Source organism: Nansenia antarctica (assembly GCF_963989245.1).
Source record: "Nansenia antarctica genome assembly, chromosome: 12".
Classification (NCBI taxonomy): Eukaryota; Metazoa; Chordata; class Actinopteri; order Argentiniformes; family Microstomatidae; genus Nansenia; species Nansenia antarctica.
This window is the reverse complement of record NC_137682.1, coordinates 5,965,861-5,986,107: the sequence shown is the minus strand read 5'-3', so window position 1 is coordinate 5,986,107 and position 20,247 is coordinate 5,965,861. Positions and strand designations below refer to the sequence as shown.

General features: G+C 47.2%; 1 protein-coding gene across 1 annotated transcript; it reads right to left on the bottom strand.

Moving 5' to 3' along the window:
• Positions 1-1,439: 1,439 nt before the first annotated feature.
• Positions 1,440-20,026, bottom strand: LOC308168710 (transcription initiation factor IIB-like). The gene is made up of 8 exons (XM_080543334.1): positions 19,917-20,026; positions 8,686-8,864; positions 6,937-7,409; positions 4,667-4,800; positions 4,295-4,438; positions 4,007-4,136; positions 3,001-3,282; positions 1,440-2,050 (listed from the first exon to the last, which is right to left on the bottom strand). The coding sequence occupies exons 2-8, from the start codon at positions 8,829-8,831 to the stop codon at positions 1,917-1,919; spliced, it is 1,443 nt and encodes a 480-aa protein (XP_080399460.1). The 5' UTR covers positions 8,832-8,864; positions 19,917-20,026; the 3' UTR covers positions 1,440-1,916.
• Positions 20,027-20,247: the final 221 nt, after the last annotated feature.

Genomic DNA, 20,247 nt, shown 5'->3' with positions numbered 1-20,247 from the left:
CTGCCCTCAATGATTGGAGTTGGACTTAGTCAAATGAAAGGCTGACCCCCAAGTCACTGATTCAAGTACAGCTGACTACCAAAATCCATTCACCCAGTCCTTACAGTGGGCCTAGGGAAACAGTGATGAACGATGAACTAACAGTAAACCTAGTCCAGTGCCAGTTTGTACAGACATGTTGATATGAATTACTACAGGGGAGGGCAGGGTATATGTGTACACACAATTAAGCTGAAAGCACTAATTTTATCAAAATGTTTTGTATCTATGTTTAGCGGAATTATAAAAAAAAATAGATTGTACAAAGTTGTTTTTATTATTTCCCCCAATGCTTAAATGGCTGCTTGAGCATGTTGCGAAAAACAGACAAGCGCTTTTTGAATGGTACACCACATTGAAGTTACTCTAAACTGTTGACCCTGGTGTAAAAAAAAGAAAGCATTTTGCAGTCATTGTTACCTATCATGAATGCACATATTAAACCTTTTTATTAGAGTGGTGTTACTTTGTGTGCATGTTGTATACTGTTGAATTGGACTCGATTGGGAATGACTAGGCAGAAAGTCAGGACACCTCAGATGGTACGGTAAGTGGCCAAGCTAAATCTTAGGGCCAATCCCAATTCACCCCTACGGCTTCGTTTTGCGCATTCACGTTTAGGGTAGGGGTGTCCCAATTCATCCAATAAAAAAAAGGCATTATCCATCGATAATATTACATAATAACAACTGCTCGGATTAGATTGCGAGTTGTTTATTAATAAGTAATTACAGAGAAAGTAATGACATTTCCGCATTGAATAGAGCGACATAACATTTCTGTAGATGATTTGCAATGCATGCTGGAATCAAGGGGTACGGCTTCAAAGCTAGTCTGGTCCTGAAATCGCTCGAAACTATAGCTAGCCCTCCGATTTACCCCTTCCCCTCGGTGAAATGTGAATTACCCTAAACGTGAACGTGCAAAACGAAGCCGTAGGGGTGAATTGGGATTGGCCCTTAATCCTATCCTTTCTGTAGGAATCAAAACGTGGCTTCAGTTTTTCTTTCGCTTTAACATGTTTTCTGAAAGCATAGCTCATTTTCTCTTAACACAAATCAAAAAAACTCACGAATCTTTCGGAAAACAGTATGATCAGCGGAAAACACTGCTATGATAAGATTATCAGTAGACCTTTTGCATTTTCAGTGTTACACTACATATGTACAGTAGCCTGTTATAAACTTGTGTTTTCATACTTAAATATAAAACACAAATACAAGAAGTATAAGTAGTATGTTCTTTTTTTTTTATTCTAAAATACTGTACATCTCAGCAATGACAGTTGGATTTGTAAAGTGTTCTTCGTACATAAACAAACAAAACAATAATTAAAAAAAGCCTTCTGCATATACTCTAAACACAAAGGAAATTAGGCTGCATCCTGCATTTCGTTCCTGTTTTCCCACAGGACCTCGTCCACATCACAGGCAATGTTCTCCCTGGCCAAGCAGTGGGGAAAGTATCGCCTGGCATGACGCGTCCAGCCCTGATATATACTTCAGCAGGTACATCACCACATGCGTCCTCCGTTGCTTGTAGGAGGGGTATACGTTCATAGACCTTCCAACGCCAAGTTGAAAGAAACTCCTCTATAGGGTTGAGAAATTGAGAATATTGTGGCAGAAAAACGTGGGTAGTCGATGAACCAGTTGCAGACCAGAGCAGCCCGGTGGAAGCCCTGCTCTGGGCTATCCATCTGTTGGGCTGGGGTGAGGATATTGTGTCGTGTGTCCAGAAAAGTGATGAGATGAGCACTGTTGTAGGGGCCAAAGGTTGCAGAGCATTACAGACCATGGCCGTTCCCCACATGAGACTAACCTGGGAGCTATACTGCCCCCCCATGGGACCTTCCTCTTCCTGACCCGGCAGATAACCTAGGCAGATAATACAGGCAGTTTGTCCACTGGGGTGTCGAATTTGAAGTCTGCGGGGAAGAGGTCTGCGGCGCGAGGGTAGATGAGGCGGTATGACTGTCTGATCGTAACCACATCAGCGATGTCTCCGATCTCTACCAAAAGGGTCAGATGCACAGAAATCGTGACGTTAGAATTATAAGGTTCCATCTCCATTTTTGTCAAAATTTGAGTTTTTTTTACATGATCTGATCCATTAGGTGTTTATTAATGCCTGTGTGGTGTTATTTTTTTAAATGTTGACATTTTTGAGTTAGTAATTCATAAAATACAAAGGTTCCATCTCACAAAACATAATGGAATGTAAAAACCTTGACGCTCAATATCTCTGAACTACCCTAAACGGAGATAGAACCTTATAATTCTAAGCTCACGAAATGTCTAGGGGTGCATTTTACTAACAAGTAGTTTACAGATCATTAACAGGGTATATACAGGAATCTTGAGGTTAATTTGAAAGTGACAGTTGGATCTAAGTGACAGTTGACACTAGAACAGCCGTGTCTATGTTACCTACTCAGGGTATATACAGGAATCTTGAGGTTCATTTCAATACCTTTCTAAGACTTTTTAAAGACATTGTCAATATTTTTCCAGACCTCACCGCCACTTCAAGCTGTAACCGTTTACAGTGACACCTTTAACTTACAGTTTTAGTTTGCAATAGACTAGACCACTATCATACAACAGAATTTCTGGTTCATCTTTGTTTTTTAATAAAAGTAATAAATTCATGAACTTTAACTAAAAGTTTTTAGGACTCAAACTCTTTGGACAGAGTCTAATTCAGAAAAATACCAACAAAATTCAAGACCTCATAAAAAGACGTAATACTTATTAACGGTCTTGATTTTCCCAAAATGTATTTATCAACTTTTAATACTTTTCAAGACACCGCAGATACCCTGATTAAATACCTTCATAATTCTTGGAAAGCAATTTGTAAAGCTTAGCTATATGGTTGAGAGTTTTGAAATGCATGAGTTTGTTGGGTTTTATACAGGTTATGAATCCTACACATTGGCGTAAAAAAGTCCAACCTCACCTTTCTGGGTCTTCTTCTCAGCAGAAGCCTGGGAGGCCATGTAGATGGCTGCAGCAGCCACAGAGATGGGGCTGCGCCCAGGCACTAGGTCCAGCTCCACAGCCTTCCTCGCAATGTAGGTGGCAGCCATCTGCACCTGCTTGGGCAGGCCCAGGTTGGAGCAGAAACGGGACATAAAGTCTCCTGTGGTGATCAGGTCGAGACTGATCTCCAGGGCCTTCAGGATCAGCTTGAAGCAGCGGCCTATCACCTTCATTGAAACACCGGACACGGCACAGATTTCTGTACAGGAGGAAAGGTAATCCTTTAGTTACAAGTAATTATACAACAGTTAGTTCCGACCAAGTAATTTCATTGGACAAGAGGCATTCCATGACTGCTGATATACCGTATAACAGCACTGGGACTTATATGCATCACTCCGCCGCACTAGTGTTCTACTAAATGACCGTTAATTAGACTACATGTTTGTGTTCAGGTTACTAGGCAACAGTCCATTTGAAGTTCCGTTGCGGAACTATTTATTTTTATTTTTTTATAAATTGATTAAATAAATAAACAAACAAATCATTATCTGTTGTCGCTTATTACTGTTAACTAATAAATCACACTGTAGAACTGTTGTATAAAAGCAATATCACACCCAATATCACACTTGAGGTTGTGCTGTTATAATGAATCACAGCCGTGCTGATATTCAGTATAACACACTCCCTCTCGTGACGTGTGATATTGCTTAAGTGAATCTCATGATCAAGGAGGCTCTCACAAGATATGTGACAGGGTCTGGTAAAAATAAAAGTCCTCATACAGATTATGAAAGTGCAGCTGTAAGCTTTCAGATGTGTCATACATTGAAATCTTGAAATCAAATAGTTGAAAAAGATTATTTGAATGATAAAAAATGATGCATAATGACAAAAATATAATATAATAATGACGGGAAAATATTTCATGACCCACATTTCTAGAAGACTAGTATGTTATCTCGTAACATTCAGCTCACCTTTAAATGTCCGGGGCACACCTTCTTGTCTGCAGGCGATGTAGAGGCAGGCTGAGGCAATGGCGTCGTTACTTCGCCCCTTCAAGCTCTTCTGTTCGTACACTTGTTTAAATAAGTTATTTGTTCTGTCCTGAGGGTAAAAAAAAAAACACAGTTTCAAGCAAAGTCCCTTTTAATGTTGTGGTCTTCAAACTGGTTGAAAAGTAAAACCCCCATGTTCAACAAAGAATTAACTAACTAAAGAGGCACAAAGCATGTGATAGCTCTCAAATCAGGCAGGCCACTCACTATGATGTTCCTTGGTAGGTTGATCCGATCTGCCATGGTGGTAATCACTTTGGCGTTTAGCATGGCCCGGTCTGAGCTGCTCATGGTCCGGCGGATCTGGTACTTAGAGTTGCCGAACTCATCAAAGCTAGCTGCACCGGTTCCCTAAAGTGACCACAGAACCAAGACAGAACACATTTGCCCAGTAAAGCTCATGACAATGTCATCTCTCTGAAAGGCAATAAAGTAATCTGACTATAAGACCATGTCAGTCAAAGCATAACAACTGTGAAGACAAAACAATGAAGTCTGTTTGTCACACTGAACAATGTCAGGTAGCAGTGTCTGACTGTCCATGTTAAGCTGCTCCAGTTGAGACGCCCCCCTGCGTACCTTGCTGATCATAGTGGTCAGGTCTCCTCCGTTCAGCAGTGGATTCTGTGCGTCTCCCACTCTGGATGGGTCTTTGGTAGCTTTCTCATTGGTAAAGGTTCTCCACTCAGAGCCCACATCAATGACCCGGTCACCTGTGTGATGATGAGATCATTTTACATAATGGGCTATGTTCGAATAGCTTCAAAAAACTCTATTTCCTAGTCCACTCTAGCTGGCTAAGAGGTGACAATGATATTGTTAGAGCTAAAATTCAATAATGGCAGCCTGTTTCGTTTCAAGATGTATAAGAAAAGATATTTAATATTCTTCTGCAGAAGGAGGAAGTTTACAGGTTCGTCAGACGCATCTGAACGATTCAAAGTTCCTCGTAAAGTCCAGATTATTCATCACATCTCTGTATATATACACTCAGGTAAGAGGTCCGCCCTCGGGTGGGGTCTAGACCAATCATGAGCAATGGGTGTGGACTTGTACATTGAGGAAGATGATGGGGGATGAAGGTTAAGGGGGAATCGGCCCCCACTTTCTCCTAGTTACACAAAGGTGAAAAAGGAACACAATAGCCACAAACTGGTTTAGTCTGGTCTTAGAGTACTGGGTCTGGGGAAACACAAAAGTCCAAAACTGCTCTAGATGGCTTGGTCCATCTCAGGGGGAAAAGAGAGCAATCAGGTCTTTGTAATCATTTAAATGTGTCTGTTGTCTAGCCAATGTCAAGCTTCAAGTAGAGAAACTGGTTTCATTGTGTGGTTACAACAGGAAATCAGTTTATATAGCTTTGCCCTAGATATCCAAAGTTTGAATCTTAAATGTAGAGAATTAGGGATGCACGATATTATCGGCACCGATATTTATCGGCCCGATAATGGGAATTTAATGTTTATCGGTATTTATCGGTTTTATAACATTTTAGCCGATATAGAGCCGATAATATGAAGCCGGAAATATTTCTGCTTCCGGTTTCCGCGCTCATGATGCTGCGCCTGCGTACAGGCACGCAGTGTATAGACGACAGCGAAACATGTCTTCTCCGGTGTGTCTGACATTCTGCAGAGTTTCTGAGGCAGATAGTGCAGGTTCAGCGTTTGCAATTTGCAATACATGTTCGACAAAAGTTCGGAGAGGAGGGCAGAGGTCTACGAGTTACAACACAACGAATCTCATAAGTCACCTTAAGATTCACCATTGCAAGCACGCTGTATGGAAGGAATATCTAAGCCGCCGCTATTTTGCAGAGTAGCAGAAGGTAGCCTAGCCGCGAACAAAAAAAGCTGCGGTGAGAATGTGAATGTAGGACAAGTTGTTTACAAGGAAAACATGCACTTTTTGTTTTCCCATGTCAGTGCAATTTATTTTGAATTCTTATGCAAAACGTTTGATGGGCTTTATCACAACCTACCTCATCCTCATGCACTAAAAGTAGCATAGCCCAGCCCTTTTCAGTTGCTTTATTAAGCATACTAGTGTAGCCTACTATGTGCCTTGTGTCATTCTGTTTATCTGCAGACTAAGCAGCCATTTGGCACTAGTTTCTGTAAAAGTTCTATAAAACTTTTGGTTCTTTAAAAGTCTTTATTTTTGTATTGACTGATGCACTTTATTTATTTATTTTTTGATATTTTATTTATGCATTTTCAATTTACAGGGATAGACAAGATGCACTTTATTTTTGACACTTTTTTGATCTAATTACTCTTAGGTGAGCCTTTTTTGTTTTCATAAAAGGAGGCCAGATCTTGGCTAAAAAAAGCATTGTGCACTGTCTATAACAGATTCTGTTTGTTAGAGGAAATAATAAATGAACATTTGAAGAGTCAGAAGTGTTCTCTTTGTTGTGTTAACAATAGTGAGATTTGGTGAGATCACTATGGAATATTAAATCATCAATCTTTGCTCACTACATAGCCTTTCTTACCTTCAGGTGTGCATGAACTACAGGTTATCAACTGTGAAATTATATCTGTTCTCATATCGGTTCTCATATCGGTTATCGGCCACGAGAAGCGGGTAAACATCGGTATCGGTTGGAAAAAAATGCATATCGTGCATCCCTAGTTTTATCTATTTACCTCTTATATTTGCTTTTATTCAGTCGTTTTTATCTTCTTGCTATGCTCCTCTTGCTGTATTTTTAAATAATGTATGTAAAGCACTTTAAATTGCCCCTGTTGTATGAAATGTGCCATACAAATAAACTTGCCTTGCCACTGGCAGCATTGATTTTACAGCAGAGCAATGACCCTCACCACTATACAACAAAGACTTACCAACTATCTCACTGTCTTCCATCTCCACTTCTCCTCTGTCCTCTTCTTTCACCATCACTCCCTCCTCCCTCATTTCTTCTCCTCCATCTTCTTCTTTCACCATCAAACCTTTTTGCATTACAGCTGCACCTCCATCTTCTTCTTTCACCATCACTCTCTTCTCCTCCACTTCTTCTTTCACCATCACTCTCTTCTCCTCCACTTCTTCTTTCACCATCACTCTCTTCTCCTCCACTTCTTCTTTCACCATCACTCTCTTCTCCTCCACTTCTTCTTTCACCATCACTCTCTTCTCCTCCACTTCTTCTTTCACCATCACACCATTCCCCTCTACATCTTCTTCCTCCAGCTTCACTGCCACCATCTCTGGACCCCACCATGTGATTTTCAGGGCTGGAAAACCACAGTCACATCCGGGGGACTCTGTGGACTCTGGTTCATACATGGTTACATGAGCTGAAGAGGACCTGCAGCTAGAAACAATGGAGGCACAAACAGTGCAGAGTCAATTATAAATGACAGCCAACCAGTTCACTGAAAGCCCATCTAGACTGACAGGACATGTCCTGCAAATGCAATTATCTATGGATTACTGATTGCATTTCTTTGTAATTAAAGGGTCTGGAAAATAGACATTAAACGGTTCCAATTCTATTTTGATATTTGATATTTTAAATACTTTACACAAGAAAAAATGACAATAATCTTCTAGTTAGGCTCAACTTCCTGGTCAGACAGAGGGCTGTATGGGCGTGGACTTTGCACGCTTAACTGGCAGCTCCCTTTCAAGCTAGCTTGCTGCGTTATCATACATTACATTCATCTATTAGATGTGCTTATAGTTCTGCCCTTTAATTACCAACTGTTTAGCTGCTGCTGAAATGTACTGAGCTAATACAATGACTTGGCTAAGATTATAGTTATGCACCTGGCAGTATAATTCATCATATCAATTCAATGACCACCATTAGCATACTGTACACCTGGCACCCTATGGTGAATTATTGAACCAGGGTTCGACAGTAACGCTTGCCCGCTTGCCCGGAGCAAGCAAAAAATTCACTGGATTTGTTTGCGCGAGCCCGACAACGCTGCTGGATCCTGGATATTATTACCTTTGTGCAGGAAGAACAACAGACGGCGCAGGCACCAGACCAGACTAGATGATCGTGGAGTGAAGATATTATTATTATGCCGTCTGTTGTTCTTCCTGCACACAGTTAAAAGTATCCAGGATCAGTGCCCCACGGTGGTGTAGCGGTCTAAGCACTAGCCACTAGTGCAAGCTGCCCACCGGGGACTGGGATCGAATCCCAGCTCGCCAGACCCGGATATGGCCGGGACACACACAGGGAGCGGCATATTGAGCGGCCGCTCCCGAGGGCGGTATAGGAATATTTCCGGACAAGGATCCGTCGCGCAACAGCGCCCCCGGGGTGCCGGAATAACGGTGCTGGGCTCGAGGAGCCAGTCAGCTAGTCTGCCTGGCGGCCTCCTCTGCGGCGGATCCTACGCAATAGGCAGGGGATAATTGGATGCTAGGTTGGGTTCAATTGGATACCAAATTGGGTGAAAAAGGGATAAAATCTGAAAAATAAAATAAAAAATATCCAGGATCCAGCAGCGTCATCGGGCTCGCGCAAACAAACCCGGCAAATGTTTTACTTGCTCCGGACAAGCGTTACTGTTGAACCCTGTGAACACAACAGGCTACTTGTGGACAGGATTCACAGCATGTGTATGACTTACTGATCAGTTGTACCACAATGGTGTTGTCCTCCTTTTCTAATTCGCTGCCGTATTTTCACAATATCCTCCATGTTTAGTTTCTTCCCACACTGGACGTAGCACTGGCGCATGTCGTCATGACCAGAACAAGCAGAAGCATCCATCATTGCCCAGATGGGGAGTTCACAGTGCAGGGAATCCTACGAATAAAGATGATCAAAATATTAAAACAAGAGTGAAAAAATTTAATCAAAACATATTTTATGTTATTTTTTTTACCAGAAGTGGAAAACAGTAGCCAAGCTATATGTAGGTCCATATATATATTGTTATGAAGGCCCACAATTTAGAGCCAGTTAGTTTCCCCAAATCAGCCCTATTTTGCCCCTGTTATTTCCTTAATTATTTTCCATACTATTCATGTACGTTTTCATGAAGGTGTATGTATTGTTATTGTAATTGTATAAGTTCTGTCTTAGATTTGTTCAGTATTGTGCAAGCGCCAGATTAGTGGGCGTGGTTTTGATTGGCGTACGTGACTTGATGTATGTTCGGTTGGTATCTATAGCCAGGGAGGTGGTCTGTGCGTTAGAGTGAAGATGAATGAGAAGTTACTCCTGTCAGTCACAAAGTCGACCAAGCATAGCTGAATTCAGCCTCGTCAAGGTGAACTCATTACTGTGTACTGTGTGATGCTGTCTAGGAGACCTGCCTTTAACATCGACTGTTAATAGTAAATCACTAGCTACCCGCATCACCGCGGGAGTTCGGAGTTTAGTGAGTTAACAGCGCTAGCCCAGTTTAGCTGTGTCACCGTTAGCCAGCCTTGCTAGCCGCCGGCTGCTAACGTTGGCGCATAGCGAGACCAAAGCCAAACAAAGCCGTCGCCTCCGAGGTGGATTGCGACCGACCGCTAACACCACCGGAGCTGACCGTGGACCACCGGACCTGAACCATTCACACCTCGTCGTTTACTACGAAGACCCCCCTTTCCCTTCAAATTGCAACGTCACTCCCCCCCTTTATCTGCTGCCTTCCTCGAATCACATACGAGCTCCAACCAGGCCTCAACGCGCTCATTTTCAGTCCGGGACTCTAAGCCTTTTCAGGCCAGGTACTGTGTGTGAGTGAGTGAGTGAGTGTGTGTGTGGCCGGCGGGGAGGGAGTATATTGGGATGTATATATAATTTGTATAAATAAATGTGTTTGTTTATATTTGATACATTGCTGTGTGTTTAGTTGTCTGTATTGTTTAGTTTAACAGCAAATCTAGTATTGGGTTTAAGTATTGTCTTATAGTGTGATTAACTGAGTTATAGCTTGTATTATAATATATGATATATATATAACTGTGATATGCTAGTCTAAAGGGTTGCTGGCGCCCCCTGCCTCTATCCTCCTACACTGCCGATTTAGCTCAGAGTTAGTTAGATAACCAGCCCTTCCTAAAATTCTACAGTCCTTTAGCTACTCCCTGGTTACAATTGGTCCTTCGAGCCGGATAGGTTGTGTAGTGATAGCATGGCTGAGCGCAGCCAACCAGACAAGACAGTTACCCCCCCTTCTCCGCCCCCTGAGCCAGAGCCACGACCACAGAGAGTCCCGCGGTTGCCTCAGAGGTTACAAGAGTATGAGCTTGAGCTCGAAAGCTCACTGAGTGGTAGTGAGGAGCGCACTCCACGGGATACAGTGGTCGGAGAGGCCGAGGTGTCCGCCGGCGCGCGGGTGGCTAGCACCGAGACAGCCATCAAAGAGCACCAGCCTGAGGATGAGATGGCAGAACAGCAGGGTTTTACCGTAGAAACGGAAGAGCAGGAAGGAGAGGCCCGGTCTGACAGCGCCTGCGGGCGGAAGAGGGAGGGCCTCAGCCTTAACGATCTGCCTCCCAGTACGGCGCGCTCGAGACCTAGCTCCTGCCGTTCAGTGGCTTCCTCCCGGTCCAGGGTTTCCGTGGGCAGTTCTGCCTCTGGGGCGGATAGCATGCACTCCAGAGGGAGTAGTGCCGCGCTGTCAGAATGTATGCGCCAACAGGCCGAGATGGCGTTAGAGCGGGAACGCCTCCAGTTCGAGCGTGAACGCCTCCAGATGGAAGGAGCGGAACGTGCGGCGGAGAGACAGCGCCAGGAGGCGTTAGAGAGGGAACGCATCCAGTTCGAGCGCGAGCGCCTCCAGATGGAGGGGGCGGAACGCGCGGCGGAGAGGCAGCGCCAGGAGGCGCTAGAACGTGAACGCCTCCAGATGGAGCGCGACCGCCTCCAGATGGAGAGAGAGCAACTGCACGCGGAGAAGATGGAGGAAGTGATGCAGACCATGCGCGACGTGTGCATCAGCAGAGCTCCGTCGGCCCGTAGCTCCAGAGCATCATCCGCACGGCCCTCTCGAGTGCCATCTCCTGAACCCCCCGCCGATGGCTCCATGACCCCCGCCATGACTGTCCAACTACAGGCCCAGCTGACCACCTTGAAGGAAGAGGACCAGGGACCCGACCGCTACGCGGCCCAGAGGGAGCCAGCGTCGCTGCCCGGGAGGGGAGCCATTCCCCAAGAGCGTAGCACACCCCTAGGTCCTCCAGTGAACCAAAAGGCATGCAGGCCGGACACCCAGACCGTCACTCCAGCCCCGATCATCCACTACAGGATGTTTCCCCAGGTGGAGGGACCCAAGTTCCCCTTCTTCAAGGACGAGGACAGGAGCCAGTATGTGGAACTACGCATCTGCCTAGACACGCTCTTGGACGACTCCTGCTCAGAGTCCTACAAATATGCGATTCTCCTTCAGCATGTGAGGAACCCCAGAGCCCACAACATGGTTCTGGCCCATGCCTCCGCACCGACACCTTACACCAGAGCGCTCGCCGACTTGGATGCCCGCTACGGTCGTCCCTGGAACCACGCCCTTGCTGAACTGCAAGCCCTCGAACAGCAGGCCCCCATCAAGGATGAACGGGCGCTGGATGACTTCGCGCTCCGCGTGCACACCTTGGTTGGAATGCTGAAGACGCAGGGCCCAGCTGGCGCCAGCGAGATCAACAGCACCTCCAACGTAGAGCGGCTGCTCCGCAAGATCCCACGCTTCCGGCAGGAGAGGTTCCGGCGACAGCAGCGCGTTCGTAACCCCGGGAAGTTGGGTCTGAGCATGGCTGCCTTCGCGGAGTTCCTACTGGAGGAAGTGCATGACACCAACGTAGACGCCATGGGTTACGCTGAGCCGAAGAAGGAGAGGGAGAAGGGAGACCGCTGGGACAGGCCGAGCTCGAACAGAGGACGCCCAGTAGGAGTGCTGCACACGGAGGAGGAGCCTCGGAGAGAGAGGAAAGCCCGACCTGAGGGAAAGGATTCCTCTCAACCCCCTCAAAAGGGACGGAGAGGTCCACCGCCATGTCCGTACTGCACCAGCGAGCACTGGTTCAATGAGTGCAGTGACTTCAACAACCTGAGTACCGAGGCCAAGCAGAGGTGGCTCGAGGAGAACAAGAGGTGCTGGAACTGTGGGCGCGACCATCTGGCTAAGAACTGCACCTTGAGGAGAAAGTGCAACCGCTGTGAGGAGGTCCACCTCAACATCCTACACGAGGTCTCCCTCGCCAGGTCCACGGAGGGCACCAGAAGCCCTAGGTCCGGTAGCGCACCGGAAGAGGAAACACCTGTCTACTATCTAGACCCAACCCAGAGCAGCGGCTCCAAGGTCCTACTGAAGGTGGTGAAGGTCCGACTTCACCACAACAACGCTGTGTACGACACGTACGCCGTTCTAGACGACGGGTCGGAACGGACCATCCTTCTCCAGGAGGCAGTGCGCCAGTTGGGGCTCCAAGGGACTGAGGAGAAGCTGACTGCGCACGATACGTCGCGACCTTAAAGAGGTCACCGGGGCGAGAATCAACTTCTCTATCTCCCCGGCGGGGCGGCCGTCGGACAGATATCGGCTTCAGAATGTCTTCACCGCAGACCAGCTAGCGCTCTCCCGCTACGACTACCCCCTGGAGAGATTACGCGCAAGATATTCCCACCTACGGCGAGTAGACCTACATCCGATAGAAGGAGCGGAGCCAACCCTTCTCATCGGCTCGGACAACGCTGCACTGATCGTGTCGCTCCGTCCTCCGCTGAGAGGACCACGAGGCTGCCCGATGGCTGTTAAGACTGCGCTTGGGTGGGCCCTCCAAGGCGCTACCGAGTGGAGAGATAGAGACGGGAGAGCTACGTCATCCCTCCATGTCCGAACCGAAGAAGTGCAGACCATCAACTGCCTTCACACCAGTGTGGACTCCATGAATGCGGCGCTACTAGACAACGTCCAGAAGCTGTGGACGCTAGACGTTGCGCCCTACAAGAATGAGAAGCTCTACGTACGGTCAAAGGAGGACATCTACGCCATAGACCTCCTTAAAGCAAAGACAGTGCGTATCGAAGTCCAGGGCGTGAAGAGATACGTCACACCACTACTCCGAAGAGAACCCATGCCAGAGTTTCGAGTATCCCCTCGAACCGTCCTACAGTGTCTGACCAGCACTGAGAAGCGTATGAGGAAGGACGAGGTCCTTGCTGCTTCTTACAGAACGGAGATGAAGAAACTGACGGAGTCCGGTCTGGTGAAGAAGCTTGAGCCAGCCGAGGCGAACCAGAGTGCCGAGTCTTGGTACCTCCCGCACCACAATGTTCACCACAACGGGAAGAACCGAGTGGTCTTCAACTGTAGCTACCAGGTGGGGAAGCTCAACCTCAACCACTATCTTCTCCCTGGTCCAACCTTGACCCCAGCCCTCTTGGGAGTTCTGGTGCGATTCCGTCAGCAGCCGATCGCAGTCAGTGGTGACATTAAGCGAATGTTTCACCAGGTCAGGATGTTGGAGGAAGACAAGCCACTCATGAGGTTTCTCTGGAGAGAGGACCCGAGCGACCCCGACCCCTCTATCTACCAGTGGGAGGTGCTACCCTTCGGGACAACCTGCAGCCCCTGTTGCGCCACCTATGCGCTACAGACTCACGCCGCGCAGGAGACGGCACCTCCTGGAGTGTTTGACGCCGTCCATAAGAGCTTTTACGTGGACAACTGCCTCCACAGTTCGAAGACAGCCACGGAAGCCCGCCAGCTAGTCCAGGACCTGCGTGCTCATCTCCAGGAGGGTGGATTTGAGATCTGCCAGTGGGCCAGCAACGACCCGCAAGTCATCAGAGACCTCCCGGAGGAGGCCACCTCGACCAGCAGCGAGGCTTGGGTCTCTCACTCACCAGATGATGCTCAGGAGATGACGCTCGGACTTATCTGGCAGTTCCAGACCGACACTCTACGCTATCGCAATAAGCCTGCCAAGCCCCAACGCGTCACGATGAGAACGATATACAGCACTCTAGCGAGCCAGTACGACCCACTGGGATATATCGCTCCCTTCACGACGATGGCCAAGGTGCTTGTCCGGGAGCTGTGGGCCCAAGAACGAGGATGGGACGATCCTCTGCCTCGTCACCTAGAAGAGAAGTGGAAGGCCTGGGAGCAGGAACTTCCCACTCTCCAGCACATCAAGCTGCAGCGGAGCTACTTCCCTCCCTCCACGGACCTAGAGAGGAGTGTCATCACGCTACATGTATTCTGCGACGCCTCGGAGATGGCGTACGGGTCCGTGGCATACGTCAGAGCGGCAGAGCTTGGAGGTGAAGTCCACGTCTCGTTTGTCCTGGCACGTTCCCGAGTGGCGCCGAAAAAGCAACAGTCCATCCCAAGACTGGAGCTGTGTGCTGCCCTGAACGGCGCGCAACTGGGAAGGTTCCTGCTCGACGAGCTCCAGCTACCTCTGATGAGCGTCACCATGTGGTCAGACTCAACTACCGTCCTCCAGTGGTTGAAGTCCAGCTCATGTCGGTATAAGGTGTTCGTGGGCACCCGAGTCGCAGAGATTCTGGAGTTGACTGAGGTGAACTGCTGGCGTTATGTAGACACCAAGAGGAACCCTGCTGACGTCATCACGAGAGGGGCAACTCTCCAGGATCTGGCTGAGCCCCACCTGTATCACACGGGACCAGACTTCCTACAGGAGCGGGAGTCAGAGTGGCCAGCCACGCCGGCGTTAGCAGAAGACAGAGAGGACAAAGAGCTGCGTAAGACGTTGTTCTGCGGAGCCACCCAGGTCGTAGACCCTGAGACTACTCCGGGAGAGGAGTGTGAGACGCTCGAAGAGCTGCAGAAGAGGATGTTCTTCTCCAAGGCCGGTCTACCCCTAGATACTACGCTCAGCGCCGAAGATTACACCGCGGCGGAGCTCCTGGTGCTGCAGAGTGCCCAACAGGATGCCTTCTCCCGAGAGCTGGAGTGTCTCGAGAAAGGGAAGCCGATCCCCTCGGACAGTAGACTCCGCGGCTTAGCTCCAGAGCTCGACGGTGTTCTCATTCGCGTGGGTGGCAGACTGCGCCGCGCTCAAGATCTAGACCTAGACACGAAGCATCCCATCGTGCTTCCCACTAAGCATCAGGTCACCAGATTGGTCATCAAGCACCATGATGACAAAGTGCAGCACGCGGGTGGAGAGCGTGTCTTCGCGGAGGTACGACGGAGATTCTGGATACTCCATGGACGGGAGGCGGTACGGAGATATCAAAGGTCCTGCTCGGACTGCCAGAGGTGGCGAGCCACGCCGCCGCAGCCCATGATGTCCGATCTGCCCGAGGACCGGCTGCGACTGAGACAGGCTCCGTTCCACTCTACTGGGGTCGACTGTTTCGGGCCACTCCTAGTCCGAAACCGGCGAGCCTCCGAAAAGCGGTGGGGCATCATCTACACGTGCCTGACGACGAGAGCAATGCACCTTGAAGTTCTGCACCAGCTCACAAGCGACAGCTTCCTCATGTCCTTCAAGAGGTTCACCTCCAGGCGAGGGACCCCTAAGACCCTCCGGTCGGACAGAGGCACCAACTTCGTCGGTGGTGAGGCCGAGCTGAGGGCGAGCTACGCTGCGATGACTGAGGAGGCCCGTGACAGACTCGCCTCCCAGCAAGTGAAGTTTGAGTTCAACCCCCCAAATGCTCCACACTTCGGGGGAGCCTGGGAGCGGGAGATTCGCTCAGTAAAGAACGTCCTACGTACCATTCTCGGACAGAAGGTGCCTACCGATGAGGTGCTCGAGACTGTACTAGCAGAGATTGAGGGCATCTTGAACTCCCGGCCCCTAGGCTATACCTCCAGTGATGTAGCAGATCTGGATCCCATTACGCCCAACTTCTTGCTGATGGGGCGGCGAGACTCTGCACTGCCTCAGGTAGTCTACGACCCTGCAGAGCTCACCGGAAGAAGATGGTGGAGGCACAGCCAGGTGCTCGCGGACCAGTTTTGGAGGCAGTTCATACTGCACTACCTGCCGACCCTGCAAGTCAGGCAGAAGTGGACGAGGGAGAGAGACAACTTGTCCGAAGGTGCCGTGGTACTGGTGATCGACCAGTCCCTTCCACGCGCCGCCTGGCAGACAGGCAGAGTGACCAAGGTCCTGCCGGGTCCGGATGGAAGGGTGCGGACGGCCATCGTGGACGTTGGTGGTCGCACTTACACCCGACCTGTGGCACGCCTGATTGAGCTCCCTCAAATTACAAAGGACACTATCACCTCATACCTCACGCTGCTAGAGCAGCCTAGCCAGTGTGCCTTCCATAGTTAAATGAAACCGAGGGTTTCATGGGGCGGCTGTTATGAAGGCCCACAATTTAGAGCCAGTTAGTTTCCCCAAATCAGCCCTATTTTGCCCCTGTTATTTCCTTAATTATTTTCCATACTATTCATGTACGTTTTCATGAAGGTGTATGTATTGTTATTGTAATTGTATAAGTTCTGTCTTAGATTTGTTCAGTATTGTGCAAGCGCCAGATTAGTGGGCGTGGTTTTGATTGGCGTACGTGACTTGATGTATGTTCGGTTGGTATCTATAGCCAGGGAGGTGGTCTGTGCGTTAGAGTGAAGATGAATGAGAAGTTACTCCTGTCAGTCACAAAGTCGACCAAGCATAGCTGAATTCAGCCTCGTCAAGGTGAACTCATTACTGTGTACTGTGTGATGCTGTCTAGGAGACCTGCCTTTAACATCGACTGTTAATAGTAAATCACTAGCTACCCGCATCACCGCGGGAGTTCGGAGTTTAGTGAGTTAACAGCGCTAGCCCAGTTTAGCTGTGTCACCGTTAGCCAGCCTTGCTAGCCGCCGGCTGCTAACGTTGGCGCATAGCGAGACCAAAGCCAAACAAAGCCGTCGCCTCCGAGGTGGATTGCGACCGACCGCTAACACCACCGGAGCTGACCGTGGACCACCGGACCTGAACCATTCACACCTCGTCGTTTACTACGAAGACCCCCCTTTCCCTTCAAATTGCAACGTCACTCCCCCCCTTTATCTGCTGCCTTCCTCGAATCACATACGAGCTCCAACCAGGCCTCAACGCGCTCATTTTCAGTCCGGGACTCTAAGCCTTTTCAGGCCAGGTACTGTGTGTGAGTGAGTGAGTGAGTGTGTGTGTGGCCGGCGGGGAGGGAGTATATTGGGATGTATATATAATTTGTATAAATAAATGTGTTTGTTTATATTTGATACATTGCTGTGTGTTTAGTTGTCTGTATTGTTTAGTTTAACAGCAAATCTAGTATTGGGTTTAAGTATTGTCTTATAGTGTGATTAACTGAGTTATAGCTTGTATTATAATATATGATATATATATAACTGTGATATGCTAGTCTAAAGGGTTGCTGGCGCCCCCTGCCTCTATCCTCCTACACTGCCGATTTAGCTCAGAGTTAGTTAGATAACCAGCCCTTCCTAAAATTCTACAGTCCTTTAGCTACTCCCTGGTTACATATATACTGTATATATATATATATGCATTTTGGACACTGACAGAATTAGGGATGCACGATATTATCGGCGCCGATATTGGGAAATTAATGTTATTAAATATTTTGCGGTTTTATTAAATTTTAGCCGATATAGAGCTGATAATATGAAGCCGGAAATATTTCCGGTTCCGGTTGTCGCGCTCATGATGCTGCGCCTGCGTACAGCCATGCAGTCAATTAACGGTAAGCTAAGGTAAATAGATAGCCAATGTTAGCTAGTGCTAATGTTCACCATCTCTGTAGTCTGCTCTAAAATACGCAATCAAACAGTGCAGGCAACCCATGCTGTTCTGTGAATGAGATGAGCTATTGACTGATGGCTTTCTACTGCCAAATCATATTATTAGAGCAAACATGTCGGTAGTTTGGCATCTGTTCTCTGAACAAGGAGAGGCTCATTCCGACATTGACTTCTGTTTTCGTTTTCGCGATTTCAAAATAAAAGCGCGAGCTAAGCGTTGTTGACAATGAATGACACATCGCTAGTCAACTAACACAGCTTGTTTTGTGAGCCTGCTAACAATGTAAAGTAGTGTTCTAGTTAACTAGGTAACAATGTAAAGTAGTGTTCTAGTTAACTAGATAACATTGTAAAGTAGTGTTATAGTTAACTAGGTAACAATGTAAAGTAGTGTTATAGTCAGGGGTGCACATAACTGGTGCGCCAGTGCGCATGCGTCGCCAAAATGCATGCTGCGCGGCAGATCAGCCGCATGAACGCGCTCTTGCGCACCAACAGCTGGAAGTTTTTTTTTTTTTTTTTCCTAGCACCAGGGGAGCCACCCCTCCCAAATTTCGTTGTTTGGTACCTGTACTATAGCAATGACAATAAAGACCATTCATTCATTCATTCATTCATTCATTCATTCATTCATGATGATTAAGCTTGTAGCATAAATAAATGCTTAGGCTGTAACTTTTTGTTGAAAAGTTGATTTCAGTGTTTACAGAACAGAGCCGTGCTTAAAGAGATGTCTGTTTATTTCAGTGTGTTTAAAGAACAGACATTCAGTTAGTGCTTAAAGAGATGTCAGTTGATTTCATTGTGTTTAAAGGAGTCTGATAGACTTTCATGCTTAAAGAGCAGTCATTTGATTTTGCATTTGTTTATTTTGTTTTGCACACAATCATTTGATCGTTCATCTTTATTTATGAATAAATGTCGTTTTGCTAATATAAGTTATCCATGTATCCCTTTTTTATCCATCCTGTGGGACGGGTCGTGACTCGCGAGCTCGGGGAGCACCAAGCAGCATCCCTAGGTGCTCCTCTGAGCACTGGCCCCAAAAAGTTATGTGCACCCCTGGTTAGAGTTAACTAGGTAGCAGTGGGGATTACTCACCCAATCCATGCATTGCAATAGTTTGGCTTGACTAGCGAGTGTGATGTGATTTTCAACATTGTTGAAATGTATTTCCTTTTTTTAAATAAATGAACATTTGAAGAGTCAGAAGTGTTCTCTTTGTTGTGTTAACAATAGTGATGTAAGTTAGATTTGGTGAGATCACTATGGAATATTAAATCATCAATCTTTGCTCACTACATAGCCTTTCTTACCTTCAGGTGTGCATGAACTACAGGTTATCAACTGTGAAATTATATCTGTTCTCATATCGGTTATCGGCCATGAGAAGCGGGTAAACATCGGTTATCGGTATCGGTTGAAAAAAAATGCATATCGTGCATCCCTATAGAGAATGTCTTTTTACATATAATAATTTTCTCTCACAATATCAAATGCTAAGTGGTAACAACCGTATTGATTTCACCAAAGAAGAATGCTTTCACTAATCTATTATTTCCTGAGTAGTGGCCACAAAAGAGATTAAATATGACAATGGAAGCCGTTAAGATATGGAACATGGCCAATATATATATATATATATAAACAAAAATACAACCAAGACACAAAACAGCAAATATGCCTTACTTTCTGAGTATTCTTGTCAAGGATGTCAAGGAAACCCAACACGCACACACACACACACACACACACACACACACACACACACACACACACACACACACACACACGCACACACACACGCACACACACACACACACACACACACACACACACACACACACACACACACACACACACACACACACACGGGCTGCACGATATGGACGAAAATGCATATCACGATATTTATGCCAGATATCTCGATATCGATATTAGTACGATATTACTAGTTTTAAATGTAGAAACAATGAAAAATAAGCAATCTTCAAAAAAACTAACAGCATAACACCAAATGGACGTGGAAAAGTGCAATTTTATTGCTCCGAACAGACCACTGTCAAATGCGTCAACATGAACACCGTGTTAACCTCATAGGAGCCAACGGACCCCCATCGGCATCCGAAGTGATATAAAGAGCTTACCTCGATCAATTCTCTTCATCGATATCACATTTTTTTTCACAACTTTGCATGCTATACGATGCCACCATTTTTTCCCCCGAGACGGTAAACACGGCCGAAGTCACTTCCAGTTTTCTCCAACTGGAGAATGTGTCATGTCCGGTTTCAACGCCGAATTTCCATACCATTGGTCGGCCAACCCCAAACCCCAACCCCCCCCCCCCCCCCCCCCCCCACATGAGAAAGGTCAACGGTCAAATATGGTGCCAAAATATCTCCAAATGGCCTAAACATAATAGGTGTCCGCCTAAACATACCTGTACTAAAACAGGTACAAAGTTGCATTTGCTCA

What these genes read in the sequence shown, in the direction of transcription:
- LOC308168710 (XM_080543334.1), bottom strand. Translation starts at nt 8,831, where the DNA reads ATGATGGATGCTTCTGCTTGTTCTGGTCATGACGACATGCGCCAGTGC. An exon ending in TGACCACTATGATCAGCAAG is followed by an intron (nt 4,439 to 4,666) that starts GTACGCAGGGGG and finishes TGGTCACTTTAG; the next exon opens with GGAACCGGTGCAGCTAGCTT. An exon ending in ACCTACCAAGGAACATCATA is followed by an intron (nt 4,137 to 4,294) that starts GTGAGTGGCCTG and finishes TTTTACCCTCAG; the next exon opens with GACAGAACAAATAACTTATT.